The sequence below is a fragment of the Pygocentrus nattereri genome, chromosome 4 (genome assembly GCF_015220715.1).
Source record: "Pygocentrus nattereri isolate fPygNat1 chromosome 4, fPygNat1.pri, whole genome shotgun sequence".
Classification (NCBI taxonomy): Eukaryota; Metazoa; Chordata; class Actinopteri; order Characiformes; family Serrasalmidae; genus Pygocentrus; species Pygocentrus nattereri.
Window position 1 is genome coordinate 13,798,286 of NC_051214.1, and position 27,003 is coordinate 13,825,288.

General features: G+C 40.5%; 1 protein-coding gene across 1 annotated transcript in view; it reads right to left on the reverse strand.

Moving 5' to 3' along the window:
* Positions 1-789: 789 nt before the first annotated feature.
* The window catches only part of snx3 (sorting nexin 3), a 27,215-nt gene continuing 1,001 nt past the window's right edge, over positions 790-27,003 (reverse strand). The window contains exons 2-4 of the mRNA XM_017712976.2: positions 6,647-6,742; positions 4,407-4,531; positions 790-1,813 (exon numbers count right to left, since the gene is read on the reverse strand). Of these exons, the coding sequence (XP_017568465.1) occupies positions 1,708-1,813; positions 4,407-4,531; positions 6,647-6,742 (327 nt within the window). The 3' untranslated portion in view covers positions 790-1,707. The remainder of the gene's footprint in view (positions 1,814-4,406; positions 4,532-6,646; positions 6,743-27,003) is intronic.

The window sequence follows — 27,003 nt, forward strand, 5'->3', positions numbered from 1 at the left end:
TTAAGAGCACGCCATGAGTCTGAAGTTTTACTTAGTGAACAAGACCTATTCCACCTTTTGGCCCTGAAAATCTTCATAATACCACATCATAAATAAAGACAAATGATCAAGTTCCACTGACATCCACACCCAAGCTATGACAATACCTCCATCGTGTTTTACAGAGAAAATATTATGGTTTTCATTAAAAGCAGCTCATTTTCCACTTTCATCTCTCTGGTACTTGTTAATCTTCATCATGACTGAAGCCCTCTTCAGTTTTTATACACATACAGATCATAAGAAAAGAGACAGATGTAATTGGTTAGTTTTAAATCTGAAACTAAATAAGCAGCAACACAGGCCTCAGCTCCAAATTTACAAAGCACACAGTCATATATGTGTGCATATATGTATTCATTAGGTGAAAATAATATCAGACCCAAATTTGTATAGACAGGTATTTGTTTGAAAAGTTTATCAACATTGGACAGATGCTTAGGTTTGATCAATATTTGACAACATATTTACTCTAGAAAAGCAGAATGTAGGTGCAGCTGAGCTACTGTGCACATCTATGTTATTATTGTATTTCATTCATAACCTAACAGATATAAATGTAATATTTTTCTGTAAAGCTAATCAATATGCATGGTCACTATCTTTTAGCGGGCCTAATGCTCATGTGTATATCATATACATCGTATATCGGCCCAAAATTCCCATGCATCCCTAGCGTTATCAGGTGCAAGAGTGATACCAATTGATGGATAAATAACAATAACTGAAAATAACAATAACAGAACAGCCTTTTATCACCGTCTGTGTGTGACCAGTTTTATTGGAAAATCCTCAGAAACAAACAAATAATGGCACAGCAGTATACAAATCTGAAAACATGCGCCAACCACAGCCTTCTGCGTTCGTGTGCTTCAATCAGAAGGAAGGAAAAAAACAAAAAACACAATCATACTGAGGCTCGGCTAGTGCTGGCTGTTACATACACACGTCGCATATTCAAACGCTTCACAACGAAAATGTGTCACTGAAGTAAGTTCTGCCCTGTGAGAGAAGGACTAGTTGCAGTTTGTGTTCTTCAGAGTTAAGAGCAGTGCAAGTGCGGGTATCAGGAAAAACAAAAAAACAACGTAATCACCTGCGTTAAAGTAACTCCTACAGAGTTAAATCTACTCTTAGAGTTATTTCAGTTAAAGTAAACTCAGTAGGATTTAATCTAACACCAGTAAATATTGTATGTATATATGTGTATGTATTTTTTTTTTTGGTTCAACTTCGTTTGATGTTTCTTGTGAAGATACATATCCTGAGCTACATAAAAACCTGTTAGTGGTGCTTGCAGACACAAAACTATCATAAATAACCACAATCGTTACACATAAAGATGCCTTTCATGATGTCTTTGATCTGAGTGACAGTATTTTATTTGATCAGCAATCAGAGCACGTAAAGAGAACAGTGATTTGCTGGAGCAGTGAGCACTGATCGGGTAAAAGGGCATTGAGAATTCACTTTATAGTAAGTCAGATGGTATGATGGTTCACGGTTTGGTTTTTCTGTTGTAAGTTTCAGCATCAAAGACATTTCTTGCTCAGGACAGTATGCAGTATGTAGAGTGAACGATTCAGATGGGCTGTTTTCCTTCCAGGGGAAGAGTTCTGGGTGATTGAGCCTTATTCCAAATGTGTGGCGAGTTCTAGTGTAGGCAGTTCAGGCTTGTCTCACTTTGGAGGGGGTGTAGTTTTTATCCACCGATTCATCCTGAAGAAACATGTGCAGGCAACGCTCATTCTGAGCCAGTGGATGGCCAGCCACTCTGAGAATACATTAAAATAAAATTTTAAAAGATTAGTCACAATGGCACTTAAGCATAGCACTGGAAGGTAACTGTTAAAATTCAATAAATCAGGAGACTTTTCCATCGGTCAGTGTCTAATGATATTCAGGTTTGCATTACTGAAGTCTGTGAACCAATGGCTCCCCAGTACTTACTCTACGCTAAAAGCGTGAGCACTTAACTTGATAAACAAACTTATTTTCCCACAAAAATATCTGGGTTCATAAACGCGTTGAACTTCAAAGTTAGTCAAATAAATGTATCAAATGTATCCAATATTACGGACTCAAATTCTATAATAATTATTATAATTATTAAGTAATTATTATTTATGGCCTGTTGCTTTACCTGTTCTCAAACTAGCTTCACTAGGTCACTCAAAACTCACCCAAAGTCCATTAAAGGAACATGCCTCAAATTTTTACTGACCATACTTTACTGATACTTTCAAGCCATAGCGGAGAGCTACAATAAAAGCCAGTTATATTCACTGCCTTTATAAAAAAAAAAAAAAAAAATTTTCTTTGATAATATCTTTCAGTAGTAGTAGTTATTTCCCTCAAACTTGTAAAATTATACAACTTAAGACAAAGCTGATACAGAAGATCATTATCGGAGTTGGGGACAGTCAATGCACCTTTACAATACACTTAATCACACATCAACACAGACGCACAGTGAGTCTAGAACGCGCAGTGAGCGCGGAGCCCTAAGTGCTATTAACGCTGAACAATGACATTTAATTCAGGATTTTTTGTTGCAAGCGAGAAAAAAATCCATCTTAATTACCCACATATTGCTTCTGTCTCTAAACCTAATTTACAGCGGTTCGTCTCGTATTAAAATTCAAACAGGTAGAGACGGCACATTTGCACATGAAACAAAGATAATAGCAAAGTCTGCAATCACAGCAAATAATTACAATCGCACTGTAACTTTTATTGTCTGTGATGGTGGGGGAACGGCACCTCAGATCAAAAATAAGCAGGGGTGCACACAACATCCTGCAGGGAAGAGGAACGCACGCCTGTAATTTCACTCGCAATTATCATAAATTACACAGCGAAAATAAAACAAATGTAAAAAGTAAAGCTGGGTGCACTTGCGGCCTCTCATCAGTTTCGATCCTTCGGTAGGTAATTATGAGAAACGCCGGAGGAAAAAAAAAAAAAAGAAAGTAGAGGCATCAGCTGACATGAAGGCTGGTAAGTATCTGTTCCTCCCCTTAACTTCAACCTAAGAAACTTCAAATTAACTGAAAAGAGGAAGAAATATTTTTACTACTTATTGAGGGAATTCCATCCAGTTTGTACCTGACTGATAAAATGACAAAATAAGGCTTTTGACGATGTTTATATATATATATATATATATATATATATATATATATATATATATATATATATATATATACACACACACACACACACACACACACACACACACACACACACACACACACACATATACACACACACACATATACACACATATACACATACACACACAAGATGTTTTTGCTGCTCAACATGTGACCATGAGGGACACCAATACAGTCTCAGTTCTGCTCGAAGTTGCAGGGGTAAGGCTAAAATAAGACTCCACCTGTGGACAAAAACTTTCTTTTGGTAGTGACATGAAAAGGGTTTTTTTTTATTTTACAAATAATAAAAAGAAACAAACAAACAAAAAAACTTTTTCAGATGCTGAAATGTCACAGTTGGGGTTTGGGACAGCCACCTCCCAATAGAAAGCACTCTATAAATGTTTTTGTATATCTTTAGCTTATTACTATATCAATTATCACGATCCATCACGTGCCATCACGATCATGAAATTTTAGCTGACTATTAATTGTTACATAAATAATTGAGATTACAAATGCATCTTTCCCTGTACATTGTGTACAAACTATTATAATATAAAGTGGCCAAATTAACTGAGTAGCCACCTTACTTGCTAGCTTTGTTTACTCACACTCTCTCTCTCTCTCTCTCTCTCTCTCTCTCTCACAGTTGTCTTCAGTTACACAGAATTATGTAGAGTTAAGCAAATCTACATGTTCTTCATGAGGGTGAAAATATGAGCACAGAACTCCTCACTCTGCCAGCATACATGCTACAAACTAGCTGCATAATAAACAAACATTACTCAGCACTGCCATTTGAACACTAGAGCACCAAGTTACTTTAAGAACAATCTTTTACTTTATTTTCATAAGCTCTCTTTTTTTATTTACATTTATTTGCATTCTCAATGCACTCAGTTCACATTGTTTGTTGCAGTATGACGTGACTGATTTCCAATGACTGTGGAAAATGATCACAATCAGCCTAAATAACTGCCATCATCTCAAATAATTAAAGCAATTATTTAATAGTTGTGAGAGGCCTAGTTTAAATATACTATATCAAAATCATGGCAAATATATAAGGTCACAATTATTTAATGCAATATTGTTTTTTTCCAACTGGTGGACCACAGTATAAACTAATCCACATTAAGCTAATCCCCCAACAGGATTGTAGGTATGTGTTTTGAGAGCGCTGTGGGGAAAAGTCATGTGACTTACTTATTGAGGAACTGCTCCAGGCCTTGCCGCCGCTCCTCGATGAACGAATCATCAAAGATGCCGTCGTCCCCACGGAATGGGAGCTGCCTAAATAGAGCTTTCCCTGGTAGAGGGGGGACAACCACCTGACACACACACACACACACACACACGTTTACCAATTAACAGTGCTTTAGTCTGAACATCAATATTCAGGTTTCATTACAAAACACACACAGAGTACAATCACACAGTATTCATAGAAAATTACCTGCTTCTTGACCAGTTTACAACAATATGCAAACTCATGAGCAGTGAAAAAGCATACAAGTTCAGAAACCAACGCCTGAGGTTGGGTCCCCTAGGAATAATTTTAGTTATATTAATATGAAAATAAGGAACTGTCTGAAATTCTTCATAGGGTTGAGTCTGGTCATGACCTTTATACTGCTATGACTCAAGCAAGTGCAGACAACACAATGTACATACAGTCCAAAGCATACACTGTATGTACTCCAAGTAAAAAAGCCTCTCATATTCTGTGTAGTGGCTTACAGTTTGAGGTAAGTTGGTCTAGTTTGTTGTTGAAGAAGCAGATATCAGATTGCAATATATAACAAAACTGTCAAAAATCTGAATTATACCATGATAATTTTTTTTCCAGCTATTCTAATCAATAATTAAACATCTATGTTGAAACCTGTACTGTTCCCAGGTATTTTGGCTAACTTGACATCTTTAAAACCTTGTTGCTTACCACATGAAGGTTAAAAGGTCAGTGTATACAAAATTTTAGACCAGTCAGTATTATATTAATACAATGATTCTAAAACCTCCACCCACCATTAGTGTTCTATCTGCTGGGACAGTTCAAAGAAATTAACACGTTAAACATAAATTTCAGAAAAAATGAAGTGGTAGCCAGATGTCTTGGTTGCAATAATGATACTATATACAGTAACCTTTCTGCAACCACCATTATAAACGTTTCGCTATGATGCGCCGCACATGCGCAGGCATTTATATGGCTATTATTCTTCTATTTAACGGATTATTTAGAAGTTTACCCACCTCGTTCAATCGGATATAAATTTTATTCCAAATGGCCTCAATCAGATTAGAGGTGTTTACCTGGACATATTCTATTCCGATTGAGCTATTAGTTGGATTATTAACAGATTATCAGGCTGCATGTAAACGTGGCTACTGTCAGAAAAGCATGTCACCACTTAAAAAACTGATTGTTTCACCTCGCCAATTCCTTAATGAGTAACTTCATTCCAAGCTATAGTAACTAGTGGCACAGGCTATTGATGTTAACGTAGCTAGCTACCGAAATTGCTTTAAAAAAAAAAAATTGTGAAATTTCTTCACAACTATCAGATATTACAACTACATGACAAAAGAAAATTCATTATGTTGCAATGGTACCATTAAATTAACTAAAATAACAATTGAAATTAAAATGTACTCTAAATTTAGTTACTTTGGTTTTGGTTTACACACTACAGTTTCTTGTTAGGTTGAAAGGAATCGTTGCCAAAGCATTTTGTCCTCCCCAGATCACTAACTATGAAAGAACACATATGGCAGAGAACTGGGTCTAGGGACTGGATTAACAAAAAAGTGTGTTGAGACAGAAAGTCTTTTTAAATGTGGCTTTTTAATACTAATAAACCAAGGAAGATTTTATTCCTGTTGACCATTTACACCACTTTTACTTCTAGTTCTTGTTTGCCATTTTCTTTTTTTTTTTGGAATGTCTTTTTTGATTTTGTTTAACCTTAAATTCTGTTGTCTTTTTGTGGTTAAACTGAATAACCAGGTAACAGAAATATGGTTTAATTTCTGATAATCTGTACATTTTAACATACTGATAGTCTACATGACAAATAACCTACAGCTTGCATATGAAAACATTCTTAAGAAAATCATGTTAAGACTTCAAAGACAATATTTGAGAATAGTTCCTAAGTCCTTTTATGGGAATTACATTCAAGAACATTCTCATAATGTTTTTTTTGTATTTTTATGTGAATCTAGCCCCATGTCTGCATCTACACAGAAAAAAAGCCTTGGTGCTGAGGGGAAAAAAAAAAAAAAAAAAAAAAAAAAAAAAAAAAAAAAAAAATCAGACCTTTTTCTTAAAAAACTAACAAGGTACTTTAACTTCAATTTAACAGGCTGACCAAGGCCTGCATGTCACAGTGCTGCATCTCTTCCTTCTCATTCCTGGCAAAGAGAGTTTGGTCCTCGCTCACCTTGCTTTCTCTCTCCAGCTCTCCTCTCAGCCACTCAAAGTCGCTGTATCTCCTCCTGACGCATGACTCTTTCAGCTTGAAGATGGGAAGGTTTGTCTGACAAGGACAAACAAGAGCAAACAAACAAGCACCGTTCAAGTTAAATCCAAGCTCAAACTCAAGTTTGTACCAAACAAATGAGTTATTTCTGCTATGCTCATAACAGAACACAAGATTCTTAACCTCTACCATTTCAGGTACGCATGCTGCAGATAGCTCTGCTCATAGGACAGCTGCTGTTTCAGTGTTCATGAGTACATGCTATTTAATCTGTAAATCTCTTAATCTCTGTTCCTAAATTTTAAGATGGCATATCTTTAAGTTACCAACCAAGGCTGCCTTTTACCTCAGTTATTAGACAGCATATACAGTACTGTGTAGACAACTGAAACCACCCATCATTTACTGCAAAAAAACAATCAAGTTAAATTATCAAATAAATGTACAGTGATATTTAAAGCTCGTTGCATTTTCTGCTTCTCAATATCCAAAGCACATTTCATATTGTTGAGGTCTGGGCTCTGGGGTAGCCAGCACACTGTTCTGAGAACATTAGCAGCTTCTTTGTTGGGCAACTGTTCTACTTTTTTGTCCATTTCCTTTTCTTAGTAACAGCTTTCCGACAGCTGCACATCCTTACATACCCACAGCAGTGAGTTGTTTTCTCACAGTGGAAGGATGCACAAAAACGCCTGTGGATTTTTTCAGATCTGAAGCTCTTGGATGCTTTTAATCTGACTGTGATGGTTTGGTGGTCTAACAGGTCTTACATAGTTTTTACAAGCCCCTTTTTCTCAGTAACTTTCAATAATGTTTCCAAACTCCAGTTTTGGAAACTGCTGTCTCCAGCGGTCTCCATTCAAGGAGAAAGCTGAAGAGGCAAAAGCCAGCAAGAACAGTGCACACACACAAAAAGTTTTGATCGATACCGCTGCATATGTGCAGACCTGTAAAAATACTGATTTCATAAGAAGCCCGATAGTTCGAAGAATGAATGAATGATGAATGGCACAAAACGGGAAAAAGTCCTATTTGAGGCCCTAATTAAGCATAGAAGGCTGAAGCGTTCATCATTTCTCTTTTTACCCCCCACATCTCTTCCCTTACCCCATCTTCATCCTCCCCCCCAGCTCTCTTTATGCTATAATAAGTCACTGCTCGCCCTGGAGAGAGCCTCTTCAGGCAGTGCTCATTGCTGCTCACAATGACCAACATCGATGAAACACAGGCACACTCCTCTCCACACCCCCTCTCCAGCTTTTACCAAACCAGTCCTATTTCTGTTTTCCACCTCCAGCTTTCTCGGACTTCTCCGCCTCTTCTCAAACCTTGGTCCCTCGTTCTTCTGTTTTCCAACTCTCCAGAGATCACAATTGTAGCTACTTGGCACTGTCTTTACTCTGCATTGAACTTGTCCTGCTGCTGAGAAACTACTACACTATACTGTCAAAGGAGATAACAACTGCCAAAAACTCTGACCTACAGACTTGTCAATACTTTAAGCTTTTAGGCACAGTTAAAGAATCTCACTTAATTTCTAACACTAACTCATACATTGCAGGCTTATTACTCAGCTGGTACATAAGAGTCAGAGTCAGAGATCAGCCTTAATTTCACTTCACAGCGTCAGCAACAAAGCAGAGTTAATATAATTAATCAATACAACAATTAAATATTCATTTTTTTGTATTCATTTTGTCTACATTTTGCCTTTATTATAGCTTCAATTCTATTTTGCATTTGCAAGGATATTTTGCACACTTTCAAAGTTCAGTCTTAGAAGTTGTTTGCATTTTCTGCTTCTCACGATCCAAGAAATCCTAACAAAAAAAAAAAAAAAAAAAAAAAAAAAAAATCAATGACGCTGCGGTCTTGGCTTCTGGGCTAACCATTTAATTGTTCTAAAAACACCAGCAGCATTTGATTTCTATTTCTCAGTAATGGCTTTTGCTATTTTCACATCCTTTGAGACCCACAGCATTAGCACAGTGGAAGAACATACACTGTAGACTTGTAAATCTTTTCAGATCTGAAGCAAGAATGGAGCTTTATTTTCTCCCATCTCTAAAAGATGAAAGCTTTAAGTACTATTTATCTGATGGTGCCTGTTTTGGTGATCTAGTAGGTCATGCATAATTGTTACAAAGGGTAAACGTGACTTCCCCTTCCTTATGCAAGTGGATACCCTTAGAATAATCTCCTGAAAGATGAATATCTTTAACTTAATGGTCATTTTGACTGGAATTAAAATAAATAAAGTATGACTTTTATACACTACTGTACAATTCTGTAACTACTTTGAATTAATGAGGAATTGAAGTGTTGGCTCACAAGTGGAACCTTGAAGTTTAAGTGGCTGGATATTGTTCATTTTATTTAATGCTTTCAATGATCAACTAAAACACTAAAACAGAATTTCAAAGGCGCGTCTTTTAAAACCCTTATGTGATAAATGCAAAGAAATTGTGATTATCTTCAGCACCACTTCATAAGACCCTTTTTTTTTCCTTCCCAGCCTTTATGAACACTCCTTCTAAATCATCTAGCCCTAACAATGTCCTCTTTTTTCTGAACCATAAGAGATGGGAATTAGCAGGTCCTCTTGTGCGCTATAAGTGTAGGGTTACTCCGGCATTTGCCAAACATTTAGGAAGCAGCATACAAGCTTGCTGCAGTGTTTGCAGTTAATATCATTTGAATGGCAGTCTTCCTGGCCTTGGTTTCCTCTGAGCAAAGAGGTGTAAAGAAGTTAATCCTCATGTCAACTGATCAGGTAATGTAATACACATACTCTCTCACTGTCAATGAGTGAAGCCTATGAGGTTGTATGTAATCAGTATTAGTTAGGAGTGGGTGAACAAGCAGCTTCTGAGCTGGTTAAAAGGTCAATACAGGTCTAAAACTTTTAACCCTTTTCCATATGAAGAAAGGCTGTGGTAGTCAATCCGTCTTGCATCCCAAAATTAGACCGAAAACTCCAATACATGTATTGTATATGCAAGATTTACAAAAACCAGCCAGTAACGGACATAAACCCACCTCAAAAAACACAACATAACTAACATTACTATCTGTAACAGGACAAATAGTGATCACAGTTCAACATGACTATAGAAAATTGATTGCAAAACAAGCTACAATATATAAAAACTATTATGGTTATAGTCAGACCCAATGATACAACATTTAGGCCATCCATTTGCATTTAACTGAAGAGGTAGTTATTCAAAGTGTTTCAAAAAAACAGACATAAGCTACATGACGGCCCACGATCTCACGAACGACATCACAGAAAACAGAGGAGGAGGACGGCAACGAGGTGCCGTGCAGACAGCTGCGTCTATCTGCGCTTTTCTGAATTTGACTGGCCTCATCTCAGTGCTAATGATCTCAATCAAACCTGAGACGAGCTAAAGAACCAAACAAAACCGCACAACAAAGGCCCTGATTACCGTGGCAACCAAAGTTAACCACACAGGCGGAAGCCGACTTCCACATCAAACACTTGATGATCAGACGAAAACAGCCCCATTCATCTAGCAGCAGCGCTCGCAGCCAGTGCACAGATAGAGGTTATTAAGAGACCTGTCGATATCTTTGTGTTAACTCGTTTATTTGTGAGTAGATGAGAAGGATTGTGTGCAGAGTCCGCACAACAGGTAAAAAGCTTGCTGAAGACTGTGGCGGCTTCAATCAAAACAGCAGCAAACTACAGGTTTGCTTAGTTTACAACTTTAAGTGATTACAGTTAACTCTGCAGCTAGCAAAGCTTTATAAAAGAAGCGTCATATAATACAAGGAATATTACACAAGGAAACCTGGTGTATGCTATGTAATGGTGCTCTATTCTTTATAGCTCTCATACTCTAGTGCATTATATAGATGCTGAACAGTCAACAGGCCTGGTTCGCTGGCTAAGTGTCAAGCCCTTTTTGGGGTGAACTTCTTGTTTTTAAACAGGGACACACTACATTGTAAAGCGCTGACTCTGAAAATGTTGCTTTAATGTACAGAGGTACTACAAGATTCTCATCAATATACAGCTCCGACATCTACAGAGCTACAAGACAAAACAACAAAAAAAAAAAAAACGCTATTGAAAACTATAAATATCCTGTTTTGCATTCAACATTCAACGTTTCACATCACGCACTGCACTTAATCCAATTAAACACAAATTATTATTGCAAGGATCTGATGATCCTTTCAATCTAGTCAGAAAAGCCTATTGTGACATATCGTAATTGATCACAATAGCAATAAATATTGCTATTTGCAATAAATAAAAATTGCTATTGCCCATCCCTATGCAAACTTCTTAGAAATATCACCTAGAGCCGGCACATCAGTGTTGATGGGTGCCGTATTGGCTCGATAGCAGAAAATGCTGGATGACACAGCTGGAGGAAAAAACAAATCTGACAGTCCTCTGTATTTGTTGCTGAGGGGTAGCAGAATGTTTGAGAAGTAGGAGCAAGACTACTTTTAGAAACTCACAACGGTGGGGGTAACGCAGCTTGAAGTAAGATGTTACAGTAACAATTACTATTTACTATAACGAAGAGGTGTAATGCATTACTGTTTAATTTCTTGTCATCACATTACAGCTACTGGCTCGTTAAGAATTACATTACCTGCGTTACTCACATCTCTACAGAGCAAGATTAATGATGACCGGTGCATTTAAAACCTAAATTTTGTTTATATAGATTATCTGTGCCTATCTGTGCAGATCATAGGTACAGTGAAGGTGGAACAGTTTGGAGATAAAGCCAGAGAGGCCAGGTTGAGATGGTTTGGACATGTGTTGAGGAGGAATAGTGGATATGTTGGACAAAGAATGTTGGAGATGGAGCTGCTGGGTAGAAGGAGAAGAGGTAGACCTCAGAGAAGGTTTATGGATGTAGTGAAGGTGGACATGGAGATGGTTGGTGTGAAAGTAGAGGAGGCAATGGATAGGACAAGATGGAGGCAGATGATCCGCTGTGGCGACCCCTAAAGGGAGCAGCCGAAAGAAGAAGAAGATTATCTGTGCCTGTCTATGTATGTAATTTACCGAGGCTTGTGCTACCTGTGACAACTGTGTGACTTTTCATTGCAAGCAATGCAGCACAAGAAGTGTTGAAAACTTATACAATCTCTCGATGCATTTAAATCACACTTATATGAAAATGGATAAAGATATGCTGAAAAAGACAAGCGTCCCAACATCACCTAAACAGGCATGACTCAATTTTCAGAAACAGTTCTGTAAACTTTAAAATTTTGCCTTACAGATCCTTACAGATTACAATCATTCATAATTTCAAACAAGCAATTTTCTAAGCTGCTTATCCTTCTGGGTCACAGGGAGTGCTGGAGCCTATTCCAGTAGCCATTGGATGGAAGGCAGGATACACCTTGGACAGGTCACCAGTCCATCACAGGTCTCAATAATAATAAAAAATAAATAAAATAAAAAAAAAAACAGGTAATTGAATTTATTTGTTTTTTTGGTATCGGCACCAACCGATGCTCAAGGTTACAATATCTGTATGAGAACTGGAAAAATTAAAAGCAGCACTGTGCCATCTACACCATCAGTAAAAGACAACTTTTTACAAATATCCACAAGGATTAGATGCAAATGTTTGAACACCCCTCACGGAAATAAATATAAACTTAAATAATGCATTTAATTAGTGCCGTTTCTAATGATTTAACAAATTGTTCAAAAAAATAAATAAATAAAAACTTAACATATTAACTTTTGCTCAGGTCAAGTATGTGTAATTTTTTCCCCTTTAGGTTCAATTCAGAGGGAAAAAATTGTCAAATTATGTACAAAATATTCAGAGGCATGTTTTCCGTAAAGGATGTGTACTTTCACTTACAAAATCAACAAAACATTGACCAAGAGTACCCAAACTTTTGCATACAATTGTATCTCATTTATTCATTTTTCTCAAAACCTAAACCACAAAATGTTACAGAGGAATGAGCAACATCAACCATAAAGTCAGCTCAGCAAAACTGACTGATACGTCAATACTAAAACATATGACATAAGGGCTTTAATAACCTAAACAGCGGGACAGTAGGAAACAGATAAAATGAGAAGGAAAGAGAGAAAGAGAAAAAGAGAGAGAGACAGAGACAAGAGAGACAGAGTCCATTTTATAGACATCACCCCAAAATAGCCAATTGTCTGATAGATGTACTAAAAGCGCTTCTTCTTTCAGTCACTCCTCAGCACTGTTAAAAGCCTCCACATGGCTTATGCCGATCTGAGGAGGGGGGGCACAGCCCCAGCCTCCCTCCTCTTTTTCAGATGCATGTGTGCGCTGGGCACAATGGCGCGTCCTCATTAGGAGGAAAGAGAGGGGAGCGGGAAAAAGAAAAAAAAAAAAAAAAAAAAAGAAAGAAACCCTGCACTGAGAGGTCACCACACTCACTGTAAGGGGTTCAGCGCTGGCTATGCATTAGCTTTTAGCGAGCCGGATCAAGTCAAGTTTAAGAGAGCCGCATTTCATCTCCCCACCCTCCTCTCCCTCTTTTTCAAAATAAAAGTAGCAAAAAAAAATATGGATGCACACAATGCCATCTCATCGCATCATATTCCCAAAGAGATGAGGAGAGAGGGACAATGAGAGCACTCACACTTACCCCCCCCACCACACCACACCACCCATCTCCACAGACAGTGTTTCTCTCCCTCTCTCTCACACATACACACACACACACACACACACTTCCACACCAACACCCCCAGCTCTGGCAAAAAGCTGCCCCCTCTCTTTGTTCCCACAGCATCAACTCCCACTTTTAATACTGTCATCTCAAGTAGGATATGGTAGCCTTGATACAATATGGTCCCCATTACCATTAAAATAGTTGTCGGGGAGGATGCTGTAGACTTTGGATTACACTTGACTGGGACTGACAGCCAGGCAAGCAAGCCATTTTTATTAATGGCCAAGAGTGAGAGAGAGCGAGAGAGAGAGAGGTTTGGAAATGGAGGAGAATGAAAGGGGGATGAAGAGGTGGAGGTGAAGGAGAAAGGGGGGAGAGAGTGAGAAAGAGAAGGAGAGGAAAGGAGACAAGGAGAGAGAGCTGTAAAAAAAAAAAAAAAAAAAAAGAAAAAGAAAAAGAAAAAGAAAAAAGAAGGGTTTTCATTCTCCTGTCTGTAAACAAAGTAGGATCCCAAAGTCCTCTCCCATGCGTTTCTAGCGGAGCCAGAGAGGGAGGTGGCTTTGACTGGGGCCAGGTCTAACGCCACTCAGCTTCTTCATTCTGTAAACAAGCAGGCGAAAAACAGGCAGCGCAGGTCTGGTCCAGAGAGAGGAGGTCAGCTGGCAGAGCACTTTAAGCTAACTTTCCTCTAAAGGAAAAGGGCTTAAAGTGATAGAGTAGTTTTTTTCTGCATAATTCAATCATTAGGATGTAAATAGTTACTCAGCATGGTTTGATGTGAAGCAGTGTGCTGTAGACAAACTTACCAACCTCAGATTTCTTTACAGCAGTGCTTATAGCAAAGTGGTTACAACCAAGCGCTGCAATGTCTACAGCACAAATATGTCTTCTGAGTTTTAGATGCAATGTTGATAATGGTAAAATGTGTGAATCTGGAAAAAAAAATGTATATCTATATATCTGTCTCTCTCTATCTATCTATCTATCTAAAATTTATTCATTTATTTATTTTTTTTCCTTTGGGGACTATTTTGCCCTACAACTTCCAGCATGTACCTCTGGTTTTAGACCAAATTCTTAGCTCAAATCAACTATAAAACAATGGTATCAGGCAGTGTATTCATAACAATTTCATTTAAAAGCTTTGCGAGAGAGGTTTTAGATGCATGAATCTCTTCAGACGTCTGGTTCCCATCACCACAAAAAATCTGACTTGGTAAGTTTCACATCAAACCACTCCAGAATGATTCTGCTGATATCCTAACTATTTAATTATGCAGAAATTCCCCTTTAACATACTGTACATAAGGATTTAACTATACTGTTTATATAAAAGTGGGGTACAAGTATTTGTTACTTCTTAGCTTCATGAACCTCACAACTCCGGTGCTAAACTGAAGAAACTTCAGATTTCAGACACCCAACACATATTGGCTGATTGATTTGAAGATGAAGAGAAATGACTCTCACCAAACGGTCACTTCAATTCTGCAATCAACTGAATGCTACCCAGAGTAAACAGCGTTCTAAGATTTCTTCAACTGTTTGTATGCCATCATTAACTAGAAGTAATTGTTATGTCTTGATACTCCTTTCTCTGCACTTATACTGGCATTCTACTACATTCAATTTAATGTACATGGTCACTGACCAATTTTGTTGCAGTTACAAAATGTTTCCCATGTGGTGCAAAGTACTAAACTGTCACTGAGGCAGAACTCCTCTTGCAACTCAGGTGGCAACCTCAAGGATGCATTATCAGTAGCTTTGTTTAGAGAATATAATTGTACTATATTTCATTACAGTTATATTTTTCCAGTTGTTTTGACGCCAAACATCCTGTCTTGTCTCCAGGCTTTTTAGTATTAAGTTTTAAAACATTCTGGAAAAAAAAACTGCACAAATATGCGCTTTTCCTCTGGAAAAAGAAAAAAGGAAAAAAAAATAATAAACTTATTTAAGGTACATAGTTAAACCTTGAGACCACTGTTATACCTCTAAGGGTACAATTACATTGCTTGTACCCTGACGAATAAAAATATAAATGCAGTTCTTTTTTCTGACAGTATATATTACATCAAGCCTGAATTCAGACTAAAATGAATATCCAGAATGCTTCATATTTCAAAAGTAGTTGCCAAATGATTTAAAATAGTGCTGAAAGCTAAACAAAAGGCATAAAGAGGCAAAGATGAAAAAAACAAGAGTTTGTAATATATGCTGCACTCATGACAGTGTTTCACACGTTATGCTGCTCGTTAAGAAAATTCCATAGTTAAAGTATTCTATGGATCCTGCAAAAAGAGTCCACTGTGCCAGATTTGCACTAAGGCTCAGGCCACACAAGTGCTGTTGCACTAAACCCTTTAGAGTTTAATAGAAGCAGAAAACTGCTACAGGTCAAAAGACCTCTCAGTTAACCTCTGCTACAAAGAAACAATCAAATGTTTTGTCACCCCTGCAATCTCACCCTGCAGGCTGATATGGACGTTTTTGAACAAGAGTCGCTGACTCTGTACAATGTCCACCTATACTGAATCAAAGGAGAGATGCGACACTGACCTGAGTCGATATTGGGACAACAACTAAGCAGAGAGGAGGGGGAAGGGGCCTTCTGTGTCATCCACTAAGAGGTAGAATGGGGGGTTAAAATGAGGTCTAGCCCACCCCTCCACCTCCACCACTCATTCACTTCACTCCTCTCTCAATGAGGGGATTAAGAAGGCAGGCGCTCACACTCTTTCACCCTCGCTCTCTCTCTCTCTCACACACACACACACACACACACACACACGTATCATCTCCGAAGTGCGGGACATGAAGACAGCATGAACGAAGGGGGGGAGGAACTTATTGTGAGTGCGAGAACGAAGTGCAATGAAAAAAAGGTGCCCTTGTCACACGGGACCACGTAATCAATACAGGCGCCACTGTTAACTTCGACAAGTGCAAAAACATGAGCTTCCCTTTTATCTTTTCGCATAGCCGTTTACTTCAGACGCAAATCAAAAGCTGACAGCTCCTCTCTTTCTCTGCATCTTCGAGGCTGGAGAGAGGGAGTGACAGCGCCGAGAGGCGGACGAGCGGGGCGCTCCCTTATGCAAAGCAGGGTCACCACGGGCTCCCAGACACACAATAATGCTGATTACACGCATATGCTAATTATTACACGCTAATCAAGTACAGTAGCTTTAGATTTGGACTAATGGCTGGCGATGGCTCGCTCTGTAGGTAGGGAAAAGCTATAAATACTATAGGAGAGCTGGAGGAGCTTGCGGTCCATTACCAGACACAAGAGCGTCTGTCAAAACTCATCAGCTCGGGAAAAAAAATGACTGCTTAAATTGAGAGGGTTGAGTTGTCTTAAAATGCAAGTCTTTTTATCTGCGTCCTTTTGTGTGCTCGCTTTACGCTGGAAAGTATAGTTCGCAGCAAGAATTAAATTACTTCACAAAACTGCCTTGAAGTTCTTGCAGTACATTACAATACCAAGCGAAAACTTGTTTTATGCATTATTTATTTATTTTAAAGTTTTTCAACTCTATCAAAAGGTTTTAGAGTCTTTTAAAGAAAACCTGAGTGGGCAACTCATAAGTTAGTTATTGTGCATTTTAAAGATGCTGACTTAAAGTTTGAAACAAACAAGCTGCAAAGTTTTTGAGATTTTAACTTCACTCAAACTGAGTTTTTCCTAACTGGGCCAAAATCAGGTGACAAAGCTGGACTGGAAACTAGAATGTTTTCTGCAATCTTTTCAAATCAGATCTGAGTCACTTTCAAATGGGGTCCTATATGGGATATATATTGATTCTTGGCCATGGGACCTCAAAGAGAACGATCAGATTGGAATTCATTTCACTACGCATCACTTTATTAGGAACACATACTGACTAAGGCCTCCCTTTGCTCTAAAACCAGCCTCAGTTCTTCATGACATGGATTTCACAAGATTCTGAAAATCTTCAATTGAAATTCTGGTCCATGTTGACAAGACTGCATCATGAAATTCCTGCAGATTTTTCAGGTGCCCTTTCATTCTGCGAGTCTCCTGTTCTACTACATCTCAAAGGCGTTCTATTGGATTCAAATCCGGTGACTAGGAAGGTCACTAAAGAGCACTGACTTCACTATCAAATTCATGAAAACAGTTTCAGATGACGTTTGCTTTGTGACATGGTGCCCTACCATGAAGTAGTCATTAGCAGATGGGGAAATTATTTTCTTTAAGGGATGCATATGGTCAGCAACAACACTCAAACAGAATGCGACAGTCAAGAGCTTGTTAATTGGTATTAATGGACCCATACCAAGAAAACATTGCCTACATCATTACACCACCACCTCCACCAGCCTGGACTGTTGCCCCAGTCAGGTTTGGTCCATGGATTCATGCAGTTGGTGCCAAATTCTGACCCTACAGTCTGTGTGCCTCAGAAATTGAGATTGATCAGACCAGACTATATTCTTCAATTCTTCAACTGTCCAGTTTTGGTAAGCCTGTGCCCTCTGCAGTCTCAGCTTTGTTCTTAGCTGACAAAATTGGAACACTTCTGCTGTCACAGCCCATCCACTGCAAGGTTCAATGTGTTGTGCATTCTGAGATGCTTTTCTCGTCACCACAATTGTACAGAGTGGTCATGAGTTACTGTAGGCTTTTTCAGCTTGAACCAGTTTGGCCATTCTCTGTTGATCTTTCTCATCAATAAGACATTTCCGTCCACAGAACTGCCGCTCACTGGATTTTTTTCTTTGTTAAACTATTCTGAGTAATCTCTAGAGATGGTCATATATGAAAATCCTATGATATCAGCAGTTATGAAGATATGCAAACCAGCCCATCTAACATCAACAATCATACAATGGTTAAAATCACCATGATCACATTTTTCCCTGTCAATGGTTGATGTGAACATTACCTGAAGCTGTTGGCCCCTGTCTGCATGATTTTATGCACTGCTGCCACACAACTGGCTGATTTGAGGACTGTATGAGTATTATGTGCTATGTACGAACTCATTTGGTCAGCACAGTAGTGCAATGGGTAGCCCCAAGAAGGGCATGGGTTTGATTCCCTGGGCTGGGTGATCAGAGTGATTCCTGCATGGAGTTTGCATGTTCTCCCCATGTCTGTGTGGGTTTCCTTTGGTTTCCTCCCACAGTCCAAAGACAAGCAGTCTACCAAGTGGAGACAGTAAATTGCCCCGAGGTGTGAGTGTGTGTGTTTGGGTGAATGATCTGTCCAGGGTGTTACCTGCCTTCCACCCATTGAACCCTGGGATAGGGCATCCCACCCCCATGGTTTGATGTTTCTTGACATCTCAAACAGTCTATGACCATTTTCTCAATTAATTACTAACACTTATATCCACCAAAATTGAACCTTTTGAAAAGTGCTCACTATTTGTCATCAACAGGTTACTGTTGCCCTTTTCACTTACATGTTAACCCATTTATAATCCCTTGCTAAGGACAGTCATATTGCAAAGTGGAACCAACTTGTTTTTCTTTTAGAACTTTTGACTATAACAGAGATATTAAACAAGAAAAAATGTGCAGCTGCTTGCCTTAAAATTTGACCCGACTTATTATGGTGTCACGACTATTATCGCCAGCTAGCATCTGGTGGCCGGGCATTTACTCATGGTGCCCGGGCGGGCCCAGCCCGAAAGGGTTACATGAGTCCCCCCCTCCCATCGACCCACCACCAATGGGAAGGGCAGTAGTAGGTGTTCGGTGCTTTGTGGATCGGGCAGTGTCCGAAGGCGTGGACTTTGGCGTTCTGATCCTTGGTTGCTGAAACTGGCTTTTGGAACTTGGAATGTTGCCTCACTGGCGGGGAAGGAGCCTGAGCGAGGTTGAGAGATACCGGCTAGATGTAGTCGGGTTCACCTCAACACACAGCTTGGGCTCTGGGTCCAATCTCCTTGAGAGGCGGCGGGCAGGTGTGGGCTCTCATAGTCCCTCGACTTGGTGTTGGGGTTGTATGTTGTGGTTTTCTCTGGTGGACGGGAGGGTAGCTTCCCTATGCCTTCGGGTTGGGGAACGGGTCCTGACTGCTGTCTGTGCTTATGCACCAGTGAACATGAACAGCAGTTCAGAGTACCCAACCTTCTTAGAGTCCTTGGGAAGGGTGCTTGAAAGTGCTCCTCCTGGAGATCCTGTCCTACTGGGGGACTTCAACGCTCATGTGGGCAATGACAGTGTGACCTGGAGGGGTGTGATTGGGAGGAATGGCCTCTCTGATCTGAACCCGAGTGGTGTTCAGTTTTTGGATTTCTGTGCAAACCACAGTTTGTCCATCACGAACACCATGTTTGAACACAAGGATGTCCATAAGTGCACATGGCACCAGGACACCCTAGGCTGCAGTTCAATGACTGACTTTGTAGTTGTGTCATCTGACCTGCGGCCATGTGTTTTGGACACTCGGGCAAAGAGAGGAGCTGAGTTGTCAATTGATCAACACCTGGTGGCGAGTTGGATCAGGTAGTGGGGGAAGATGCCGGTCAGACCGGGCAAACCCAAACGTATAGTGAGGATTTGCTGGGAACGTCTGTCAGAAAAACCTGTCAGATTGATCTTCAACTCCGTCAGAACTGACCAGATATCGGGGGAGGTGGGGGACATTGACTCAGAATGGGCCATGTTCCGCTCCTCCATTGTTGAAGCGGCTGACTGTAGCTGTGGCCGCAAGGTAGTTGGTGCCTGTCGGGGCGGTAATCCTCGAACCCGGTGGTGGACACGCCAGGTGAGAGACGCCGTCAAGCTGAAGAAGGAGTCCTACTGGGCATGGTTGGCCTGTGGGACACCAGAGGCAGCTGACAGGTTTCGACAGGCCAAGCGATCTGCAGCTTCAGTCGTCGCCAAGGCAAAAACCTGGGAGTGGGAGGAGTTTGGTGAGGCCTTGGAAAGTGACTTTCACTTGGCTCCAAAAAGATTCTGGCAAACCGTCAGGCAACTCAGAAGAGGAAAGCAGTGTGCTACTAGCACTGTATATAGTGGAGATGGTGTACTGCTGACTTCGACCAAAGACATCATTGGGCAGTGGAAAGAATACTTTGAGGACCTTCTCAATCCCACCGACACGTCTCCAGACTCTGCCTCCTCACTGGAGAACACGGGAATAGGCTCGTCCATTACTGAGGCCGAAGGCATTAAGGTAGTTAAAAAGCTCCTTGGTGGCAAGGCTCCAGGGGTGGATGAGATCCATCCCGAGTTCCTCAAGGCTCTGGATGTTGTGGGGCTGTCTTGGCTGACACACCTTTTCAACATTGCGTCGACATCGGGGGCGGTGCCACTAGATTGGCAGACTGGGGTGGTGGTGCCTCTTTTTAAAAAAGGGGAACGGAGGGTGTGTTCCAACTATAGGGGAATTACACTCCTCAGCCTCCCTGGTAAGGTCCATGCAGGGGTACTGGAGAAGAGAGTCTGGCTTATAGTCAAACCTCAGATTCAGGAGGAGCAGAGCGGGTTCCGCCCTGGTTGTGGAGCACTGGACCAACTCTTCACCCTCTGTAGGATCCTAGAGGGCTCATGGGAGCCCAACCAGTCCACATGTGCTTTGTGGATCTGGAGAAGGCATTCGACTGTGTTCCCCGGGGTATTCTGTGGGAGGTGCTTCGGGAGTACGGGGTACATGGCTCTTTGCTACAAGCCATTCAGGCCCTGTACAAACAAAGCAGGAGCTTGGTTCGCATGGCCGGCAGTAAGTCAGACTCGTTCCCAGAGAGAGTTGGACTCCGTCAGGGCTGCCCTTTGTCACCGATTCTATTCATAATTTTTATGGTTAGAATTTCTAGGCGCAGTCAGGGGACAGAGGGTGTCCGGTTTGGTGACCTCAAGGTCACATCACTGCTGTTTTCAGATGATGTGGTCCTATTGGGGACATCAGGCCGTGAACTTCAGCTTTCTCTGGATTGGTTTGCAGCCGAGTGTGAAGCGGCCGGGATGAGAATTAGTACCTCTAAATCCGAGACCATGGTTCTCAGGCAGAAAAGGGTGGAGAGCGCTCTCTGGGTCGGGGATAAGCTCTTGCCTCAAGTGGAAGAGTTTAAGTATCTCAGGGTCTTGTTCACAAGTGATGGTACAAGGGAGCGGGAGATTGACAGGCGGATTGGTGCTGGGTCAGCAGTGATGCGGGCTCTTTACCGGTCTGTTGTGGTAAAGAAAGAGCTGAGCCACAAGGCAAAGCTCTCGATTTACTGGTCGATCTACGTTCCCACCCTCAACTATGGCCATGAGCTTTGGGTAATGACCGAAAGAATAAGATCGCGAATACAAGCGACCAAAATGAGTTTCCTCCGCAGGGTGTCTGGACTCTCAGAGATAGGGTGAGAAGTTCGGTCATCCAGGAGGCACTCGGAGTAGAGCCGCTGCTTCTTTACGTCGAGAAGAGCCAGTTGAGGTGGCTCGGGCATGTGGTTAGGTTGCCTCTTGGACGCCTCCCTCGTGAGGTGTCACAGGCAAGTCCACCAGGAAGGAGACCCCGGGGAAGACCCAGGACATGCTGGCGTGACTATATTGCCCAGCTGGCCTGGGAGCGCCTCGGAATCCCCCCCCCGGTGAGCTAGTGGAAGTGGCTGGGGAAAGGGAGGTCTGGGCCTCATTACTTAGGATGCTGCCCCCGCGACCCGAACCCCGGAGAAGCGGAAGATGATGGATGGATGGATGGATGGATGGATGGATGGTGTACTAGTGACACCATAAATTGAAGGCATAATTACACAAGGCCTCTTCTACAAAACATGGAGCACAATGGAGATTTTATTAGTCACATCAACTTTATAAAAGATTTAACCAACAGCCCTGGATGGTCTCTTCAAACTGTGATTTACAAGAAAAAAAAATGGACCAAATTGCATGTTACTTTTTACTGTACGGTGAAAATGCCTTTGCTCTGCTTATACACATATGAGGAAGGAAGCTGAAAGTTGTGGCAGACTAATGCTCCCCCTGGAACCCAATGTTCCTCTTTTACAAGTTCCACAGAAGGTAGTTACTCATATGATGCCAGCTCTGCATTTACTTAGAACAAAAATCCTTCTCAACAAATGGAAAATTATTAGTAGTTTCATATGGCATGGATTACTATCAAGGTTTCTCTTGGGTCTCCCAGGGGTTCCAACTTATCTGCAATAAACATAGCAGGAAACCGAGCTGAAAACACACACTAAAAATGCTTGCGGTCCTACTTAGGAAACAGGAAATTCTGAAACAAACTCATACACTTGAAAAACCAGCACGTGTTGTTCCTCATGAGGAACAATCTGACCAAACAGTTGGTCTTAATGTGTAATGTGTGAGAAATGTAGGTTTAAAGTCCTGCTTATTTCAGATTTATATTGCCTAAACACTTTCTGCATATTTCTGAATGGACTGGTAGTGGTGGTTTAATGGGGGAAGTCACTCTGTCCTGTTGGAGCAGGTAGAGATCATGCTTGTAGGAAAAGCCACTTATCGTATGGTGGACATTTTAGGACATCCTGTGACCCTTACTTTGGATCTCAGATCTCTTGAATTTATGCTCTCATACAATTGGATCACAACGGACACCCCATTCTCAGACAAAATGGCCTGGAGCATAGAGTTCATGTCATATTCACAATTTAGTTCTTTCTACAGAACCACAGTTCTGTGACCACATTATAGACAGTAACAGTATGCTACAAACACAACCTTTACTGAATTGTGCTTTTATTATGTTATTTTATCTGATTAAACTTCAACTCACAAGCTATTACTGTACTTCAGCAATTGCCCAAAACTATGCAAAGAAAAAGTGTACAGAGTAGACACAGGACACATAGTCTTAACTTTGAATTCAAGTTAGTCAAACATGCAAATGCCCAAAGGTTTTTGCACACCCCATATTATTACTGAATTCAGCTGAAATTGAGGTGCATTCACTGCTGACACAAAATATCAAATGCACACATATACATACACACACACACACACACACACACACAGGAAATACTTATCACACAAATAAACTACTTGTGTATTCAGAATAATGGACTAGCCCCCCACCCCCAGTGCCTGTGCCTCAACATAACTGATGTGTTTGGAATTACTAGTATTGTGAGAAGCAGAAAATGCAACCAATTTCTAAGACAGAATTGTGGAGGTGTTTAAAAGAAGCATGGAAAACATCTGTGCAGACTTCTTTGCAAAACTAAAAACAAGTCTCCAAAAAAGTGTGTACCACAGGCAAAGAGTGGACACCAAAAAATAATATTTTAGTTTAGTAAGTTTAGTTTGAGTGGTTCTGAGTAATTTATTATTAAACATATTTTTCTCTTTTTGACTGGAAAGTTGTACAGCCTGGATGCCATACAACTTCAGTAATGAGAATAAGAGGACCACCACCTGTCGCTGCAGGACACCAGAAATAAAGAACGTGAAACTGCGACTCATCTTGCCATAATACTGGTGCACCCTCATTTGGAGAGCCATCTCTGCTCAATCACCACTGCCAAAGCAGCAAATCGAACACTCAGCACTCTACAAATCCAGCACATTTATAAAAATGTTTACACTGCTCACATATGACTGCTCAGCCATCCATCCAGGCTGTCATATTGTAAAGTTTGCGGACGATACGGCAGTGGTTGGATGCATCACAAATACTGATGAGTCTGGCTATAGGCAGGAGGTGGAACACCTGGAGAGTTGGTGCAGTGAGAACAATCTCTGCATCAATGTGAAGAAGACAAAGGAGATGATTGTGGATTTCAGAAGGGGCAACACCATCCCTCCCCTCCCCCTACATGTCGGTGGACCTGCAGTGGAAGTGGTCTCCAGCTATAGGTACTTGGGCGTACACCTAAGTAACAATCTCACCTGGAGTAATAACACTTCCAGCCTGATCAGGAAGGCACATCAGCACCTTTACTTCCTCAGATGGTTGAGGCGTGCTGGACTGGGGAGCTCAGTCCTCACCTCATTCTACAGATATGTGGTGGAGAGCGTTCTGTGCTCCAGCATCACCGTGTGGCACGGAAGCTGCTCTGTGGCAGAAAGGAAAGCTCTGCAGAGAGTGGTGAAGGCTGCACAGAGGACTGTTGGAGTCAGCTTTCCCACCACCATGGACATTTACACCTCCAGATGCAGGAAAAGGGCCACTGGCATCATGAAGGACCCCACCCATCCAGCACACACACTTTTTGTTCCGTTCCCCTCAGGTAGGAGGCTGCGGAGCATTAAGTGCAAAACAACCAGACTGAGAAACAGCTTCTACCCTGAAGCTGTAAGACTCTTAAATTCCAATTAGACAATCACTGCAATGGCACTTCATGTGCACTTATTTGTTGCTGCTTTACTGAATCAGTGCCTCCACTTTATCATCCACACATGTCACTTTATACATTATCAGCATTTATATGTACACCTCCTACCTCGTACTCATACTGCTGCGGTCCATGCTGCTGTTATTTTTCCACCCCTTTATTTGCACCTTCTATTTATTGTTTATGTTACTTGGGAGTTGACTGGACCGTGAGTACAATGTTTCGTTCCACCTCATGTACCACATGTGATGTGAATGACAATAAAGCCTATCTTATCTTATCTTATCTTAAAATACATATATTTAACCAAAAAAAAAAAAAAAAAAAAAAAAAAAAAAAAAAAAAAAAAACATACAACAGCGTTCAGACGCATGCCCTCCCAGACAGGTAGTACTTAAGCAAAACAAGAGAAGAGAACCTAGTATAAAGAAAACTGGTTATATTGCTTATATTAAATTTGGAGTGTCAGCAGCCAGGTCTGTGCTTAAACACTCAGATCACAGGTTTTTGTAAGAGTAACAAAGCTCCCTCAGCCCCTGCATGACTTCTGTACAAATGCACTGGGTTAATAAACAAAATTACTGTTGATATCAATGTGCAATGAATTATCCTGACAAAACGTAAGTTAGGCTGAAATAAATATAACTGGACACGCATGCACATACAGTGCTCATGAATCAGTATTTGCCTGTTATAGGCTACAGTAACAGGTGCTCTAAATCTAAACTGACAACAAAAACACTAATATTTAGGCTCAACAGGTGACTTTTTAAACAAGGTCATTCAAACTAGGTGCTACCACTGGTCAGAATGTTTAGACACGAACATAGTACAATGCGTCAAAGTGTCATCAGTAACACAAACAGGGCACAGCAGTGCCAGTACATTCCCTGTTATCCTATAAGACGCTACATAGACTATTACTAGAGGCTGGCAAGTTCAAAAACTCAAAAAAATGTGCCTCTTACAGGACGACAACATCCTCTTACACAGAGAAAATGCTAAAAATGTTTGTATTTATTACCTAACTGGAAACTTCAGCCACTAGTTCTGTTCTACTGCAGGGCTTCATCACTGTTGCAGAAGTACGTCTAAACTTTGGAGAAGCTGTTGGGATAAGAGTACCTCAGAAATTTGGTCATTTTGCAAGCCAGAGTCTTCACAATGAAACATAAGCTTGAGCTATTCTGGCTTTCAAATTGCTCAGCTGAGTGACATGATTTTCATAATTACTTGATAACACAGCTCTACACAAATTCACTCACCACAAGTAACCAGCCACACCACGTTTTAATAAAAAGAACATTAGCACATTTTTTCAATACATATACACATCAGTGGACGACTTTCAATTCAGCTACTTGTGTTTAGGTGCTTTATTCAATGTACGACTGCTCAGGCATCTCCCACAGTAACCCAAGCAAAAATTTCAGAAAGATGACGTAAGTGTGAAAAGGTCTACAACTACATTCGTTTTTCAGAGCAGGCCAAGAATCCCCTATACCACACAGCTCTAGTATTGGTGAATAAGCAGCTAAATGGAAATTAGGCCAAATAGGTTTAGTCTAGAGCTGGGCAATATGATCATATTTAACTTTAACATGATAATATTTATCTTTAACATGATAAATTACAACACAATATGCTCAAAAAGCATATTGTCACATAATGTGATGTAATTGATCATGTTAATGTCCAGCTCTTAAAAAACAGAGCTGTTCTTAAATAGTCCGTTCTTAAAAACACTTACCAACTGCACGTTTGATCACAAAAAGAGCATAATTAGTCTTGTTTAACTGAATTTAGTGCAGTACAGTGTGTAAAATGTTGGATACAAATAAATGAATTCTTTGTGTTTGATGGTATTTTAAACTAATGAGCTTTCTTTGTCTGCTCAAACTGATGAGATGTAGGAAAAATAAATATTGGGAACCTACTGTGTATCGTAAAAAAAAAAAAATCCTCAGGTATTGTGAGAAGACATTTTGCCATATGGACCACCTCTAATTTAGTCACATAACAATAAGGCGTTCTGTAGACAGTAAAGCTGCCGTTAAAATGTGTGCTCACATGCAAATCCTTGTTTCAGAAAAGCCAATAACATTGAGTTCACTACTAAGTTTAACACTACTAAGATTTTTGAAAAACTAAAACAGTTTGCTCTTTTTAAACTTCCTAACGTCTTGTGTGCCTTAGGTTATGCAGATCGTCTTCGGTCCATTTCGGTCACATTTCGTATCTGTGACAAATACTATTATCTTAGTCATGCATACTGAGGGGCGCGGCCGGGATGTGGGAATGCAATCTAGGCGAAAACTGAATGAGTTCATTTATTCCGTTTCAGCTTCATAGCTGGTA